General features: G+C 45.8%; 1 protein-coding gene across 1 annotated transcript in view; it reads left to right on the forward strand.

Annotated features, from left to right (window-relative positions):
• The first annotated feature begins 213 nt into the window (after nucleotides 1-213).
• The window catches only part of LOC110520623 (protocadherin-17), a 30,675-nt gene continuing 12,725 nt past the window's right edge, over nucleotides 214-18,163 (forward strand). The window contains exons 1-3 of the mRNA XM_021598026.3: nucleotides 214-3,876; nucleotides 5,040-5,098; nucleotides 5,269-5,441. Coding sequence (XP_021453701.3) covers nucleotides 1,396-3,876; nucleotides 5,040-5,098; nucleotides 5,269-5,441 — 2,713 coding nt within the window. The 5' untranslated portion in view covers nucleotides 214-1,395. The remainder of the gene's footprint in view (nucleotides 3,877-5,039; nucleotides 5,099-5,268; nucleotides 5,442-18,163) is intronic.

Below are 18,163 nucleotides of genomic sequence, written 5' to 3' on the forward strand. Positions count from 1 at the left end.
CCTGCATCTAAATATAACAATTTGCACCCCAAATTTCAGTCCAAGTTAAGCACTGGGTCACCACTCTACCCAAACCCTCACAGGTTTTATCAGTCTTTTTATATTTATACCTATTCCGACATTTTTCTATGATCCACACACACTATCTCTACTGCACATCCAGATGTATTCGGAACAACATCCACAAGCACGTTTTCATCTCCAGCTCCCTGCTCAGTGCGCTCACATCAGTAAGTGAGTCACGTACCAGCGGAACAGCCCTCCTTCAATGCGAACTTGCCAGACCTATTGGAGAAAACCCCCAAGGCAGGATCTGTCACTGTTTCACTCATTGGCTGGAAGACGATCAGAAACATGTTATATGCACCAAGATATAAACTGGAGTCGGTGTAGGGCGTATTGAGGAATCTTGTGGTAACCAGATCTCAATGCCAAGACGAGCTGTTTTCAACTGTTGACGTGACTGGAGAATTGAACACAGGAAGAAGAAAAAAAAAACACAATTTTGAGCAAATCGGAAAATCTACAACCTTGTGCACCTTATTTTTTTGGATTTGTGTAACCTCTAAAGAGGCAGTGTTGATTCTCTTACCTCCGAATCAATGCAGGATGCAAGAGCACAAGGTCCAACTGGACTGGATTACCGGATTAATGGACTGATTATAGGACAATTATCGGGCAAAAGTCCTTATCGCTCTCCAGATGTTCGTGAATGAAAGGATGTAAAACGTGGTCCCGAAAAAGCATATTTATTGGTGCATCTGCTATAGGGATACTTTATGGGTTAGTTCATGTAGCCTACATGTTCATAACCAGTATGCAACAGTGTGTAGCCTAGCTCTCACAGAAAAAAAGTATACTGTGTACTGTAGATGGTAGCCGGCTACGCTGGAAAATGTGTAGTTAAATGAATGAATATCTCCGTATTTTTCTGTAAACTAGGTGTAGATGCCGCATGGGCTTTGCGCATTTGTACTGCCTAACCTTCAGCATAGAGTGTTGAACAAACGGATGTAACCTTGTAGCAACAAGGGAAATGATGAACGCTTTAAAATCACTAAATATATTTTATTCATCGCACAAGTGAATCACGTCTGCCACATGTTCAATTGTGTATTGCGTTAGGCAAATGCGTGATATGTCTTTGGGCGTTCATCTCTGTTTACAGAAATAGTTCATTATATCTGTATATGGCATGTGAAGGAGGTTAGAATAACCGCGTAAAAGAGGGGAAAGGCTGGCTCATACATCGATTAAATATCCTCTGTCGTCTTGGATACAAAACTACCTGTCTCGTGTGATTTTAGTCGTAGTGTGTGGCACCTGGACAAATCAACAGGTTGGAAGTTAAAAGGGACATTTTTTAAGCACGCGCATCCTACACAGTAAAGGGATATGCGTCTTCCTGTCATATGTTTCCTTCTCTTCTGGGCTAAAGCCCGGACACTGAAAAATCTAAATTATTCTGTTCCGGAGGAGCAGGGACCTGGAACTGTTATCGGAAACATTGCTAAGGATGCCGGATTTGGACCGGTGGAGAAAGGAACCAAATCGAACTTTCGAGTTCTGGAGAATTCTGCTCCACATCTCATTGATGTGGATTCGGAGAGTGGGCTGCTTTTTACCAAACAGCGGATTGACAGGGAGACATTGTGCAAACGCAACCCTAAGTGTCAGCTCTCTATGGAAGTGTTTGCCAACGACAAGGAAATATGCATGATCAAGATTGATGTAGTGGATATAAACGACAACTCCCCCAGTTTCCCCTCAGATCACATCAATATTGATATTTCAGAGAACGCAGCTGCTGGGACACGGTTCCCTTTAACAATTGCACACGACTCAGATTCTGGACAAAACGGAATAAAGACTTATCAGGTCACCAGAGATGATTACAATACATTTTCTTTGGACTTGAAATTGAGGGGTGATGGAACCATATATCCTGAATTGGTGGTTCAGCGCCCTCTAGATAGGGAAGATCAGTCTCATCACACCCTCCTTTTGACAGCCATTGATGGAGGGGAGTATCCAAGATCAGGGTCCATGCAAATCAATGTGAGAGTTACTGATTCAAACGATAATAGCCCAGTATTTGACAAACCCGGCTACATGCTGGAGCTTCCTGAAAACTCACCGCCTGGGAGAATGCTGATAGATGTGAATGCAACTGATCAAGATGAGGGCAGCAATGGACAGGTAGTCTATTCTTTCAGTGGATATGCATCCGATAGAGTCCAAGAGTTGTTTTCTATTGATCCCAAAACAGGTGTCATTAAGATTCAGGGAGAAATTGACTATGAGGATAATCCAACCATTGAATTTGACGTGCAGGCCATGGACCTGGGGCCTAACCCCATCCCTGGCCATTGTAAGATTTCAGTCAAAGTGCTTGACAAGAATGATAACTGGCCCGTTATAAGTTTTGTCTCCGTCCGCCAGGGAGCTATCAGTGAGGCAGCGCCTCCAGAATCTGTCATCGCCCTGGTGAGAGTCACTGATAAGGATTCTGGGAGGAATGGCCAGCTCCAGTGCAGGGTGCTTGGCAATGTACCATTCAGGCTGCAGGAAAACAATGAGAATTTTTACACTCTGCTCACAGACAGACCTCTAGACAGGGAACTGAAAGACGAATATAACGTGACCATAGTGGCCAGAGACAACGGAATACCTTCGTTGAATTACACCAAATCGTTCACAGTGAAAATCTTGGATGAGAATGATAATGCACCGCGTTTCACCAAGACAGTGTACGTGCTCCAGGTGCCTGAGAACAACATCCCAGGGGAGTACTTAGGCTCAGTTCTGGCTCATGATCCAGATATAGGTCAGAATGGAACTGTGTCCTACTCCATTTCACCGTCGCACATCGGAGACGTGTCAGTTTACACCTACGTGTCTGTCAATCCTACCAACGGAGCCATATACGCCTCAAGGTCTTTCAACTACGAACAAACTAAGTTCTTTGAGTTCAAAGTTCAAGCTAAAGACGCAGGGTCTCCTCATATGGAGGGCAGTGCCACAGTCAGAGTCAGTGTGCTTGACGTCAATGACAATCTACCAGTTATTGTATTACCCCTCCTGATAAATGACACTGTGGAAATCATGGTCCCTAGAAATGTAGGTCTGGGGTACATAGTGACCACGGTGAGAGCGGTCGATCAGGACCACGGGGAGAGCGGTCGTCTGACCTACGAGATCTGGGAGGGTAACGAGGAGCACCTGTTTGAGATGGACCCTGTGGCCGGCGAGGTGAGGACTGCCCATGCTGTGTGGGAGGACGTGGCCCCAGCTGTAGAGCTGGTAGTGAAGGTAACCGATCACGGCAAGCCCCCACTGTCTGCCGTGGCTAAGCTGATCATTAAGGCCAACACAGGAGCCATGGCAGCAGGGGAGTCCAGCGCCAGCGGGGAGCAGCAGCACTGGGACATGTCCCTGCCCCTCATCATCACCCTCTGCATCATCTCCCTCATGCTCCTGGCTGTCATGACTACCATCGCCGTTAAGTCCAAGCATCAAGATAAGGAGGCTGGGAATTATAACTGCCGTATGGCCGAGTACTCCAACTCCAATCCCCCGGTTGGAAACGGCAAGAAGAAGAGGATCAACAAGAGCGACATCATGCTGGTGCAGAGCGAGGTGGAGGAGAGGGACTCTGTGAGCAGGATGAACGTGGTGAGCAGCCCGTCTCTCATCACCTCGCCTATCTGTTTCGACTACCAGGCGACTAGCCCCCTGCCTCTCACGCTGCCCAGGTCAGAGGTCATGTATCTGAAAACCACTTTCAACAGCCTGACGGTACCTCGGGCTGGCTGTCACTCGAGCTTCGCGGGGCTTACCACAGAGACTCCTACGAATAGAATGTCAGTGATACAGGTAAGAAACAGAATCATTGTCAGCCTTTTATTCTCCATTCATGGATTCTAATCTGCCACAAGAGAGGTAATTCTTCAAATCAATACTCTCAGGCACCATGCAATCACATATCCTTCTTATCATTTTTATTCCCTGCCTGGCGCCCTACAATATTGCCAATTGAAGGAGTCAAAAAATGCAGCCAATACAGGATAATACGCCATATTGAAGAAATATATTAAAATATATGTTGGCACCGGTTGTTAGCGTGCTTGAATAGACTGTTTGCAATCTACTTCTCCTCCACAGAGATCCTAACCATTTTGAAATTGGCCCATTATGATTCGCTTCTACCAGCACCTTACAGGTGGTCTGAATAATCAGAAACCCATTTCTGTTAGATATGCAAACCATGTGAGTCTTGGACTGCGCTGCTGTGCTGCCACTGCCAGATCTGTCTGTGAAAACAAAACCCTGCCCGAAATGTGGGATTGGACAACAGCTTGTCTGATCACATTAGTAAAATATTATGTGCCAGACAGCTAGATGCATACAGCATAACCTTACAATCCCATTTCTTGCCCTCCACAAACATGGACCAGTTCCACAAATCCAAATCCTATGTTGGCACGATAAGGCCTTTACCAGGGTCCAGCTCTACCTTGTACAAAATGACAGGGTTGCTTTATGCAAGCCAGCATATTCAATTGACAGGGAATGCATGTATTTGTATTTAGCACAGCAGTGTTTTTCAGTTGTTAATGATGTAAATATCTAGGACAGTCTCCGAGATGATAACACTGATGACAAGGTCTGTTGCTAGGGCACGTTGCTATGGCATGTGGGTGTGATCAACACAAACACAATAATTCTCATGATAAGTAGAAACGTGGATGCAGATGACAGTGGCTGCTACATTTACTGCTCAGCCTCGCCAAACAGGCACGTGTAGTATGGACGTGAAGGAGATTTGTTCTTTTCAGGGTGCCACTTTTGGAACATGGTGTATTACCATGTTTCATATATTCCTAAATGATTCAAATGTACAGATCAGAATGTAGGCCAAGCCACAGCTATGGGCATATCCTTTGAATATCTCATGTTGCACACATTAAAAAAATATTTTTACAAAAAATGTCTGGAGAAACAATAAACTAATAATTTCTCTCTGATTTTATTCTCAGACGGATAATTTTCCTTCGGAGCCGAATAACGTGGCCAACAGGCAACCATTTGCTCAAAGGTAAGGTCGCTGTATGACAACGACCTAACCGCCTCATTTTGCATCGTAGTCAATATCGAGGCATCAGGCTATAAAAATATGTCAAAATAGGGCGCAGAGGCGATCACAAGAGAGATAGACAGTGAGTTATTTTTTTATATTTATTTCATGTTTCTCTCCCCATCCTGCAGCAGCTCAACTTTTAAGGATGCAGAGCGAGCGAGCCTCCGAGACAGTGGCCATGGTGATAGTGACCAGGCTGATAGTGACCTGGATACTAATAAAGGCTGCGCCTGCAACACGTCTGCCAGGGGGGCCCTCAAGATGAAAGCCACAGCAGTTAATGGCCAGCCTCTTGACCAGGGTGAGTGGAAGCTCTCTCTCTCTCTGACATCGTGAAGATGCTTAACAGACCCTTGTATCAGACCCCCTGCATCAAGCCAACATGCACTACAAACACGTGTGTTGACAGTCTGTCTATCCCTATAATCCTACAGAACCGCCCTCAGTGTAAAGCTAAAGTAAATGATGATTACACAGTGTACACCTCAAAGAGATTACTGAAATCATAATACTTAAAAGAGATTGTAGCAGTATGAATTCTTTGCAGCAGTAATGAAATCTTAGCTCTGTGAGACAGCTTCGTATTGTAGCTCAGTGCTGGTGCAGAAATGTTGAACTACACTGCCAAGATGACATGAAGGCGCCATAGTGGAAAATAGACGATAGTTAAGGGGATAAAAGGGTCCATTGACAGAAGGAAATGATATTCAAACACCCTCTGCCAGCTTTGTAAAGTGTACCTCTATGGCTGTCTCATTTGAACATTTCATTATTTGATTATGAACTTTCTGCAAGCCTTGCTTGCATCACAAGACAGGGACAAAAGAGCATGACAGACACTTTCAGTACAAACAGACATGTAGCGTTTGGTGACTGCTGACAGAATACTTTCTTTCTCAGGTGCCTTTAATGGACTGTTAGAATGGTAAAGATGTACGTACGATAGGGAATGATAAATAGGACTATTTCGTGCCAGTTATGTCAAAAGTCTTGTTGATGTTCTCAATACGTATAAGCGTTGATGAGTTTGAAACACTTTCCGCCAGTCAAGTGCTTTTCACCACTTGTCGGATTCTGATTGGTTTATGTAGCTCTTTTTCTGTGCGATACAATGAGGCACATCTCCCATATACACCTTTCAAACCAAGATGTTTTTCTGTCAACTTTAGCATCTCGTCAGCTTTAACATCCCGCCAACTTTAGCATCGTGCCAAGTTTAGCATCGTGCCAAGTTTAGCATCGTGCCAAGTTTAGCATCGTGCCAAGTTTAGCATCTCACCAACATTAGCATCCTGCCAACTTTAGCATCCCGTCAACTTTAGCATCCCGTCAACTTTAGCATCCCGTCAACATTAGCATCCCGTCAACATTAGCATCCCGTCAACATTAGCATCCCGTCAACATTAGCATCCTGCCAACTTTAGCATCCTGCCAACTTTAGCATCCCGTCAACTTTTTGCCTACTTTTTGTTATAAATGAAATGTATAACCAACCTAGTCATTATTACGACTTGATCACAACAACATTGCATTTTGGTACACCAGAAGTACATTAATTTCTCTATTTTATTTCACCCATTTTTCTCCCCAATTTCATAATGTGCAATTGGTAGTTACAGTCTTGTCCCATCAGTGCCTTAGACTGCTGTGCCACTCAGGAAGCCCAGTAGTTCAACATTCCTTAACCATCAGAACCCAAAATATAAGCTTGTTTTACTCCAATGTTTGTAAACAAAGAAAATGTAAACACATTCCTCAATACATGTTTATAACTATACTTCTGATATTATGGATGGTCAGTTCTAGCATCCATAGCTCTGTCTTTGAATTTGAGAGTGGTTACATTTCTCCAGCCCCCCCCCCCCCCCCCCCTGCTTTTTTACCCACACAGTGATGGGGAGTACACTTTGTTATTGTGTTAGCTCCTTTAACAAGTGGATTGTTTTTCTCTTCACTTGCGGTCACTTAGTAGCCAAGGCCTACTCCAGACTAAAAGCCTGTTTCTTGTCTTAATAACCCTCTGGAGTCCAAGCTCTGGGTGGGGGGGGGGGGGGGGGGGTCATACCAAGGATCATTTTGCGATTTGATTTAGAATTTTAAGACCCCTTCAGGTATTACAAAAATATATGAAAATATTATTGGATGAAACATTGGCATTACTGCTATAAGCCAATAGAAGGGCATTGAATAAAATATTCCCTACATGGAACAACAGAGAGTCTCAAAATGAAGTTTGTTCTGAAGTGTGTTTGTCTTTTATCTGAGAGTTATAAGAATGATCAGTAAACTATATATATATATATATATACATATATTTTTTACATGTACAGTGTATTCGTTGAATATTCCGACCCCTTGATTATTTTTTTTATTTTTTTTCTAAAAACAGGTTTTTAGAAATTGTTTCAAATTGCAAATTTAACATAAAAAAACTAAAATATCATTTATATAAGTATTCAGATCCTTTGCCTTTTGGCAAACTCCAAGTGGGATGTCATGTGCTTTTTTACTGAGGAGTGGCTTCCGTCTGGCCACTCTACCATAAAGGGCTGATTGGTGGAGTGCTGCACCATTTCTGTATGGACTTCACTTTGTGCACAGGGGCATTGTCATGCTGAAACCGGAAAGGGCCTTCCCTAAAAATGTTGCCACAAGGTTGGAAGCACAGAATAGTCTAGAATGACATTGTATGCAGTACCGTTAAGATGGACCTTTTCTGGAACTAAGGGGCCCAAACCATGAAAAACAGCCCCAGACCATTATTCCTCCTCCACCAAACTTTACAGTTGGCACGATGCATTGGGCGTTCTCCTGCCAAACCCGGATTCATCCGTTGGATTGCCAGATGGCGAAGCGTGATTCATCACTCCAGAGAATGTGTTTCCACTGCTTTAGAGTCCAATGGTGGCAAGCTTTTCAGCACTCCAGCCGACGCTTGGCATTGCACATGGTGATCTTAGGTTTGTGTATGGCTGCTCGGCAATGGAAACACATTTCATGAAGCCCCCAACAAACAATTATTGTGCTGACATTGCTTCCAGAGGTAGTTTGGAACACGGTAGTCATTGTTGCAATTGAGGACAGATGATTTTTATGCGCTACGCGCTTCAGCACTCTGGGGTCCTGTTCTGTGAGTTTGTGTGGCCTACCACTTCGCGCCTGAGTCTATGTTGCTCCTTGACGTTTCCACAGCACTTACAGTTGACCGGGACAGCTCTATCAGGGCAGAAATTTGATAAACTGATTTGTCGGAAAGGTGGCATCCTATGACAGTGCCATGTTGAAAGTCACTGAGCTCTTCAGTAAGGCCATTCCAATGCTAATGCTTGTCTATGGAGATTGCATGGCTGTGTGCTCAATTTTATACACATGTCAGCAAAGGGGCTGAAATAGCCAAGTCCACTAATTTGAAGTGGTGTCCAAATACTTTAGTATACAGTTGAAGTCGTACGTTTACATACACTTAGGTTGGAGTGATTAAAATTTGTTTTTCAACCACTCCACAATTTCTTGTTAACAAACTATAGTTTTGGCATGTCAGTTAGGACATCTACTTTGTGCATGACACAAGTCATTTTTCCAACAATTGTTTACAGACAGATTATTTCACTTATAATTCACTGTATCACAATTCCAGTGGGTCAGAAGTTTACATACTCTAAGTTGACTGTGTCTTTAAACAGCTTGGAAAATTCCGGAAAATTATGTCATGGCTTTAGAAGATTCTGTTAGGCTATTTGACATCATTTGAGTCAATTGGAGGTGTACCTGTGGATGTATTTCAAGGCCTACCTTCAAACTCAGTGTCTCTTTGCTTGACATCATGGAAAAATCTGAATAAATCAGCCAAGACCTCAGAAAAACAATTGTAGATCTCCACAAGTCTGGTTCATCCTTGGGAGCAATTTCCAAACGGCTGAAGGTACCACTTTCATTTGTACAAACAATAGTACGCATGTATGAACACCATGGGACCACGCAGCCATCATACCGCTCAGGAAGGAGACGTGTTCTGTCTCCTAGAGATGAACGTTCTTTGGTGCGAAAAGTGCAAATCAATCCCAGAACAACAGCAAAGGACCTTGTGAAGATCCTGGAGGAAACAGGTACAAAAGTATCTATATCCACAGTAAAACAAGTCCTATATATAAGGCCGCTCAGCAAGGAGAAGCCACTGCTCCAAAACCGACATAAAAAAGCCAGACTGGGGTGGCAGCATCATGTTGTCGGAGTACTTTGCTCAGGAGGGACTGGTGCACTTCACAAAATAGATGGAATCATGAGGGAGGAAAATGATGTGGATATATTGAAGCAACATCTCAAGACATTAGTCAGGAAGTTAAAGCTTGGTCGCAAATGGGTCTTCCAAATGGACAATGAACCCAAGCATACAGTACTTCCAAAGTTGTGGAAAAATGTCTTAAGGACAACAAAGTCAAGTTATTGGAGTGGCCATCACAAAGCCCTGACCTCAATCATATAGAACATTTGTGGGCAGAACTGAAAAAGCTTGTGTGAGCAAGGAGGCCTTCAAACCTGACTCAGTTACCACAGCTCTATCAGGAGGAACGGGCCAAAATTCACCCAACTTATTGTGGGAAGCTTGTGGAAGGCTACACAAAACGTTTGACCCAAGTTAAACAATTTAAAGGCAATGCTACCAAATACTAATTGAGTGCATGGAAACTTCTGACCCACTGGGAATGTGATGAAAGAAATGAAAGCTGAAATAAATTATTCTCTCCACTATTATTCTGACAGTTCACATTTTTAAAATGATGTGTTGATCCTTACTGACCTAAAACAGGATTAATTTACTACGATTAAATGTCGGGAATTGTGAAAAACAGAGTTTAAATGTACTTGGCTAAGGTGTATGTAAACTTCTGACTTCAACTGCACATTGGGGCGGCAGAGTAGCCTAGTGGTTAGAGTGTTGAACTCGTAACCGAAAGGTTCCAAGTTCAAATCCCCGAGCTGACAATGTACAAATGTGTCATTCTGCTCTTGAACAGGCAGTCATTGAAAATAAGAATTTGTTCCTAACTGACTTGCCTGGTTAAATAAAGGTAAAAAAAATTGTTTATCTCCATATATACTGTACTTTACTTCCAGGAGCTGCCTAAAACAAAGGTGTAAATTCGATGGATGTATTAAAATAGACCATCCATATCTACTCCCACTCTTGAACCAGCCGCCATGTGCACGGGAGATATAATAGGTCCTGGCAAAAATGGGACTGTATTAATTAGGCTCTAAAGACTTTTGCCAGAATTGTTTTACAAGCACTGTCTGTGAAGGAGGTAATAGTCACAGTTTGTCTGCAGTTGGAAACATAGACTTGACTGAAGTGGGGCCGGCTCTCATTTCCGTTAGTCAGAGACAGAAGTGTCTAGGAATGGAATGACTGTTGTCATCAGGGGGACGCACTGTACCACTTTCATCAGTTCCCTGGACAGTACTGTTGTCATCATTTCCCTGGACAGTACTGTGGTCATCAGGTCCCTGGACAGTACTGTTGTCATCAAGTGGACAGTACTGTTGTCATCAGGTCCCTGGACAGTACTGTGGTCATAATTTCCCTGGACAGTACTGTGGTCATCAGTTCCCTGGACAGTACTGTGGTCATCAGTTCCCTGGACAGTACTGTGGTCATTAGGTCCCAGGACAGTTATTTTGTCATCAGGTGCACAGTACTGTGGTCATCAGGTGGACAGTACTGTTGTCATCAGGTGGACAGTACTGTGTTCATCAGGTCCCTGGACAGTACTGATGTCATCAGGTGGACAGTACTGTGTTCATCAGGTCCCTGGACAGTACTGATGTCATCAGGTTGACAGTACTGATGTCATCAGGTGGACAGTACTGTGATCATCATTTCCCTGGACAGTACTGTTGTCATCAGGTGGACAGTACTGTGTTCATCAGGTCCCTGGACAGTACTGATGTCATCAGGTGGACAGTACTGTGTTCATCAGGTCCCTGGACAGTACTGATGTCATCAGGTGGACAGTACTGTTGTCATCAGGTGGACTGTACTGTTGCCATAAGGTGGACAGTATTGAGGTCATCAGGTCCCTGGAGAGTACTGTGTTCATCAGGTCCCTGGACAGTACTGATGTCATCAGGTGGACAGTACTGTTGCCATAAGGTGGACAGTATTGAGGTCATCAGGTCCCTGGACAGTACTGTGGTCATCAGATCCCTGGACAGTACTGTTGTCATCATGTGGACAGTACTGTGGTCATCAGATCCCTGGACAGTACTGTGGTCATCAGGTCCCTGGACAGTACTGTGGTCATCAGGTGGACAGTACTGTTGTGATAAGTTCCCTTGACAGTACTGTTGTCTTCAGTTGCCTGGACAGTACTGAGGTCATTAGGTGGACAGTCCTGTGGTCATCAGGTGGACAGTACTGTTGTCATCATGTGGACAGTACTGTGGTCATCAGGTGGACACTACTGTGGTCATCAGGTCCCTGGACAGTACTGTGGTCATCAGGTCCCTGGACAGTACTGTGGTCATCAGGTGGACAGTACTGTGGTCATCATGTGGACAGTACTGAGGTCATCAGGTAGACAGTACTGTGGTCATCAGGTCCCTGGACAGTACTGTGGTCATCAGGTCCCTGGACAGTACTGTGGTCATCAGGTGGACAGTACTGTGGTCATCAAGTGGACAGTACTGTTGTCATCAGGTGGACAGTACTGAGGTCATCAGGTGGACAGTACTGAGGTCATAAGGTGGACAGTACTGAGGTCATCAGGTGGACATTACTGAGGTCATCAGGTGGACAGTACTGAGGTCATCAGGTTGACAGTACTGAGGTCATCAGGTGGACAGTACTGAGGTCATCAGGTGGACAGTACTGTGGTCATCGTGTGGACATTACTGTTGTCATCAGGTGGACAGTACTGTTGTCATCATGTGGACATTACTGTTGTCATCAGGTGGACAGTACTGTGGTCATCATGTGGACAGTACTGTTGTCATCAGGTGGACAGTACTGTTGTCATCAGGTGGACTGTACTGTGGTCATCGTGTGGACATTACTGTTGTCATCAGGTGGACAGTACTGTTGTCATCATGTGGACATTACTGTTGTCATCAGGTGGACAGTACTGTGGTCATCGTGTGGACATTACTGTTGTCATCAGGTGGACAGTACTGTGGTCATCATGTGGACAGTACTGAGGTCATCAGGTGGACAGTACTGTGGTCATCATGTGGACAGTACTGTTGTCATCAGGTGGACAGTACTGTGGTCATCATGTGGACAGTACTGTTGTCATCAGGTGGACAGTACTGAGGTCATCAGGTGGACTGTACTGTTGTCATCAGGTGGACAGTACTGAGGTCATCAGGTGGACAGTACTGTGGTCATCATGTGGACAGTACTGTGGTCATCATGTGGACAGTACTGTTGTCATCAGGTGGACAGTACTGAGGTCATCAGGTGGACAATACTGTTATCATCATGTGGACAGTACTGTGGTCATCATGTGGACAGTACTGTTGTCATCATGTGGACAGTACTGTGGTCATCATGTGGACAGTACTGTGGTCATCAGGTCACTGGACAGTACTGTTGTCATCAGGTGGACAGTATTGAGGTCATCAGGTCCCTGGACAGTACTGTGGTCATCGTGTGGACATTACTGTTGTCATCAAGTGGACAGTATTGAGGTCATCAGGTCCCTGGACAGTACTGTTGTCATCAGGTGGACAGTATTGAGGTCATCAGGTCCCTGGACAGTACTGTGGTCATCGTGTGGACATTACTGTTGTCATCAGGTGGACAGTACTGTGGTCATCATGTGGACAGTACTGTTGTCATCATGTGGACAGTACTGTTGTCATCAGGTCACTGGACAGTACTGTTGTCATCAGGTGGACAGTACTGTTGTCATCAGGTCCCTGGACAGTACTGTGGTCATCAGGTGGACAGTACTGTGGTCATCAGGTGGACAGTACTGTTGTGATAAGTTCCCTTGACAGTACTGTTGTCTTCAGTTGCCTGGACAGTACTGAGGTCATTAGGTGGACAGTCCTGTGGTCATCAGGTGGACAGTACTGTTGTCATCATGTGGACAGTACTGTGGTCATCAGGTGGACACTACTGTGGTCATCAGGTCCCTGGACAGTACTGTGGTCATCAGGTCCCTGGACAGTACTGTGGTCATCAGGTGGACAGTACTGTGGTCATCATGTGGACAGTACTGAGGTCATCAGGTAGACAGTACTGTGGTCATCAGGTCCCTGGACAGTACTGTGGTCATCAGGTCCCTGGACAGTACTGTGGTCATCAGGTGGACAGTACTGTGGTCATCATGTGGACAGTACTGTTGTCATCAGGTGGACAGTACTGAGGTCATCAGGTGGACAGTACTGAGGTCATAAGGTGGACAGTACTGAGGTCATCAGGTGGACATTACTGAGGTCATCAGGTGGACAGTACTGAGGTCATCAGGTTGACAGTACTGAGGTCATCAGGTGGACAGTACTGAGGTCATCAGGTGGACAGTACTGTGGTCATCGTGTGGACATTACTGTTGTCATCAGGTGGACAGTACTGTTGTCATCATGTGGACATTACTGTTGTCATCAGGTGGACAGTACTGTGGTCATCATGTGGACAGTACTGTTGTCATCAGGTGGACAGTACTGTTGTCATCAGGTGGACTGTACTGTGGTCATCGTGTGGACATTACTGTTGTCATCAGGTGGACAGTACTGTTGTCATCATGTGGACATTACTGTTGTCATCAGGTGGACAGTACTGTGGTCATCGTGTGGACATTACTGTTGTCATCAGGTGGACAGTACTGTGGTCATCATGTGGACAGTACTGTGGTCATCATGTGGACAGTACTGAGGTCATCAGGTGGACAGTACTGTGGTCATCATGTGGACAGTACTGTTGTCATCAGGTGGACAGTACTGTGGTCATCATGTGGACAGTACTGTTGTCATCAGGTGGACAGTACTGAGGTCATCAGGTGGACTGTACTGTTGTCATCAGGTGGACAGTACTGAGGTCATCAGGTGGACAGTACTGTGGTCATCATGTGGACAGTACTGTGGTCATCATGTGGACAGTACTGTTGTCATCAGGTGGACAGTACTGAGGTCATCAGGTGGACAATACTGTTATCATCATGTGGACAGTACTGTGGTCATCATGTGGACAGTACTGTTGTCATCATGTGGACAGTACTGTGGTCATCATGTGGACAGTACTGTGGTCATCAGGTCACTGGACAGTACTGTTGTCATCAGGTGGACAGTATTGAGGTCATCAGGTCCCTGGACAGTACTGTGGTCATCGTGTGGACATTACTGTTGTCATCAGGTGGACAGTATTGAGGTCATCAGGTCCCTGGACAGTACTGTTGTCATCAGGTGGACAGTATTGAGGTCATCAGGTCCCTGGACAGTACTGTGGTCATCGTGTGGACATTACTGTTGTCATCAGGTGGACAGTACTGTGGTCATCATGTGGACAGTACTGTTGTCATCATGTGGACAGTACTGTTGTCATCAGGTCACTGGACAGTACTGTTGTCATCAGGTGGACAGTACTGTTGTCATCAGGTCCCTGGACAGTACTGTGGTCATCAGGTGGACAGTACTGTGGTCATCAGGTGGACAGTACTGTTGTCATCAGGGCCCTGGACAGTACTGTTGTCATCAGGGCCCTGGACAGTCCTGTGGTCATCGTTTGGACAGTACTGTTGTCATCAGTTCCCTGGATAGTACTGTTGTCATCAGGTCCCTGGACAGTACTGTGGTCATCAGGTCCCTGGACAGTACTGTGGTCATCAGGTCCCTGGACAGTACTGATGTCATCGGTGGACAGTACTGTTGTCATCAGGTGGACATCACTGTGGTCATCAGGTGGACAGTACTGTTGTCATCAGGTCCCTGGACAGTACTGTAGTCATCAGGTCCCTGGACAGTACTGTGGTCATCAGGTGAACAGTACTGTTGTTATCAGGTGGACAGTACTGTGGTCATCAGGTCACTGGACAGTACTGGGGTCATCATGTGGACAGTACTGTTGTTATCAGGTGGACAGTACTGTGGTCATCAGGTCCCTGGACAGTACTGTGGTCATCAGGTGAACAGTACTGTGGTCATCGTGTGGACATTACTGTTGTCATCAGGTGGACAGTACTGTTGTCATCATGTGGACAGTACTGTTGTCATCAGGTGGACAGTCCTGTTGTCATCAGGTCCCTGGACAGTACTGTGGTCATCAGGTCCCTGGAAAGTACTGTGGTCATCAGGTGGACAGTACTGAGGTCATCAGGTGGACAGTACTGTGGTCATCAGGTGGACAGTACTGAGGTCATCAGGTCCCTGGACAGTACTGTGGTCATCAGGTGGACAGTACTGTGGTCATCAGGTCCCTGGACAGTACTGTGGTCATCAGGTGGACAGTACTGTGGTCATCAGGTGGACAGTACTGAGGTCATCATGTGGACAGTATTGAGGTCATCAGGTCCCTGGACAGTACTGTGGTCATCAGGTCCCTGGACAGTACTGTTGTCATCAGGTGGACAGTACTGTTGTCATCAGGTCCCTGGACAGTACTGTGGTCATCAGGTCCCTGGACAATACTGATGTCATCAGGTCCCTAGACAGTACTGTGGTCGTCAGGTGGACAGTACTGAGGTCATTAGGTGGACAGTACTGTTGTCATCAGGTCCCTGGACAGTCCTGTGGTCATCAGGTGGACAGTATTGAGGTCATCACGTCCCTGGACAGTCCTGTGGTCATCACGTCCCTGGACAGTACTGTGGTCATCAGGTCCCTGGACTGTACTGTTGTCATCAGGTGGACAGTACTGTTGTCATCATGTGGACAGTACTGTGGTCATCAGGTGGACAGTACTGTTGTCATCAGGTGGACTGTACTGTTGTCATCAGGTGGACTGTACTGTTGTCATCAGGTGGACAGTACTGTTGTCATCATGTGGACAGTACTGTTGTCATCATGTGGACTGTACTGTTGTCATCAGGTGGACTGTACTGTTGTCATCAGGTGGACAGTACTGTTGTCATCAGGTGGACTGTACTGTTGTCATCAGGTGGACTGTACTGTTGTCATCAGGTGGACTGTACTGTTGTCATCAGGTGGACAGTACTGTTGTCATCATGTGGACAGTACTGTGGTCATCAGGTGGACACTACTGTGGTCATCAGGTGGACAGTACTGAGGTCATCAGGTCCCTGGACAGTACTGTTGTCATCAGGTCCCTGGACAGTACTGTTGTCATCATGTGGACAGTACTGTGGTCATCAGGTGGACAGTCCTGTGGTCATCAGGTGGACAGTACTGAGGTCATCAGGTCCCTGGACAGTACTGTTGTCATCAGGTCCCTGGACAGTACTGTTGTCATCAGGTCCCTGGACAGTACTGTGGTCATTAGGTGAACAGTACTGTTGTCATCAGGTGGACAGTATTGTTGTCATCATGTGGACAGTACTGTTGTCATCAGGGCCCTGGACAGTACTGTTGTCATCAGATGGACAGTACTGTTGTCATCAGGTTGACAGTACTGATATCATCAGGTTGACAGTACTGATATCATCAGGTTGACAGTACTGTGGTCATCAGGTGGACAGTACTGTTGTCAACAGGTTGACAGTACTGTTGTCATCAGGGCCCTGGAAAGTACTGTTGTCATCAGGTGGACTGTACTGTTGTCATCAGGTGGACAGTACTGTTGTCATCATGTGGACAGTACTGTGGTCATCAGGTGGACACTACTGTGGTCATCAGGTGGACAGTACTGAGGTCATCAGGTCCCTGGACAGTACTGTTGTCATCAGGTCCCTGGACAGTACTGTTGTCATCATGTGGACAGTACTGTGGTCATCAGGTGGACAGTCCTGTGGTCATCAGGTGGACAGTACTGAGGTCATCAGGTCCCTGGACAGTACTGTTGTCATCAGGTCCCTGGACAGTACTGTTGTCATCAGGTCCCTGGACAGTACTGTGGTCATTAGGTGAACAGTACTGTTGTCATCAGGTGGACAGTATTGTTGTCATCATGTGGACAGTACTGTTGTCATCAGGGCCCTGGACAGTACTGTGGTCATCAGGTCCCTGGACTGTACTGTTGTCATCAGGTGGACAGTACTGTTGTCATCATGTGGACAGTACTGTGGTCATCAGGTGGACAGTACTGTTGTCATCAGGTGGACTGTACTGTTGTCATCAGGTGGACTGTACTGTTGTCATCAGGTGGACAGTACTGTTGTCATCATGTGGACAGTACTGTTGTCATCATGTGGACTGTACTGTTGTCATCAGGTGGACTGTACTGTTGTCATCAGGTGGACAGTACTGTTGTCATCAGGTGGACTGTACTGTTGTCATCAGGTGGACTGTACTGTTGTCATCAGGTGGACTGTACTGTTGTCATCAGGTGGACAGTACTGTTGTCATCATGTGGACAGTACTGTGGTCATCAGGTGGACACTACTGTGGTCATCAGGTGGACAGTACTGAGGTCATCAGGTCCCTGGACAGTACTGTTGTCATCAGGTCCCTGGACAGTACTGTTGTCATCATGTGGACAGTACTGTGGTCATCAGGTGGACAGTCCTGTGGTCATCAGGTGGACAGTACTGAGGTCATCAGGTCCCTGGACAGTACTGTTGTCATCAGGTCCCTGGACAGTACTGTTGTCATCAGGTCCCTGGACAGTACTGTGGTCATTAGGTGAACAGTACTGTTGTCATCAGGTGGACAGTATTGTTGTCATCATGTGGACAGTACTGTTGTCATCAGGGCCCTGGACAGTACTGTTGTCATCAGATGGACAGTACTGTTGTCATCAGGTTGACAGTACTGATATCATCAGGTTGACAGTACTGATATCATCAGGTTGACAGTACTGTGGTCATCAGGTGGACAGTACTGTTGTCAACAGGTTGACAGTACTGTTGTCATCAGGGCCCTGGAAAGTACTGTTGTCATCAGGTTGACAGTACTGATATCATTAGGTGGACA

Source organism: Oncorhynchus mykiss, chromosome 3, assembly GCF_057628025.1.
Source record: "Oncorhynchus mykiss isolate SJ-2025 chromosome 3, ASM5762802v1, whole genome shotgun sequence".
Taxonomy (NCBI): Eukaryota; Metazoa; Chordata; class Actinopteri; order Salmoniformes; family Salmonidae; genus Oncorhynchus; species Oncorhynchus mykiss.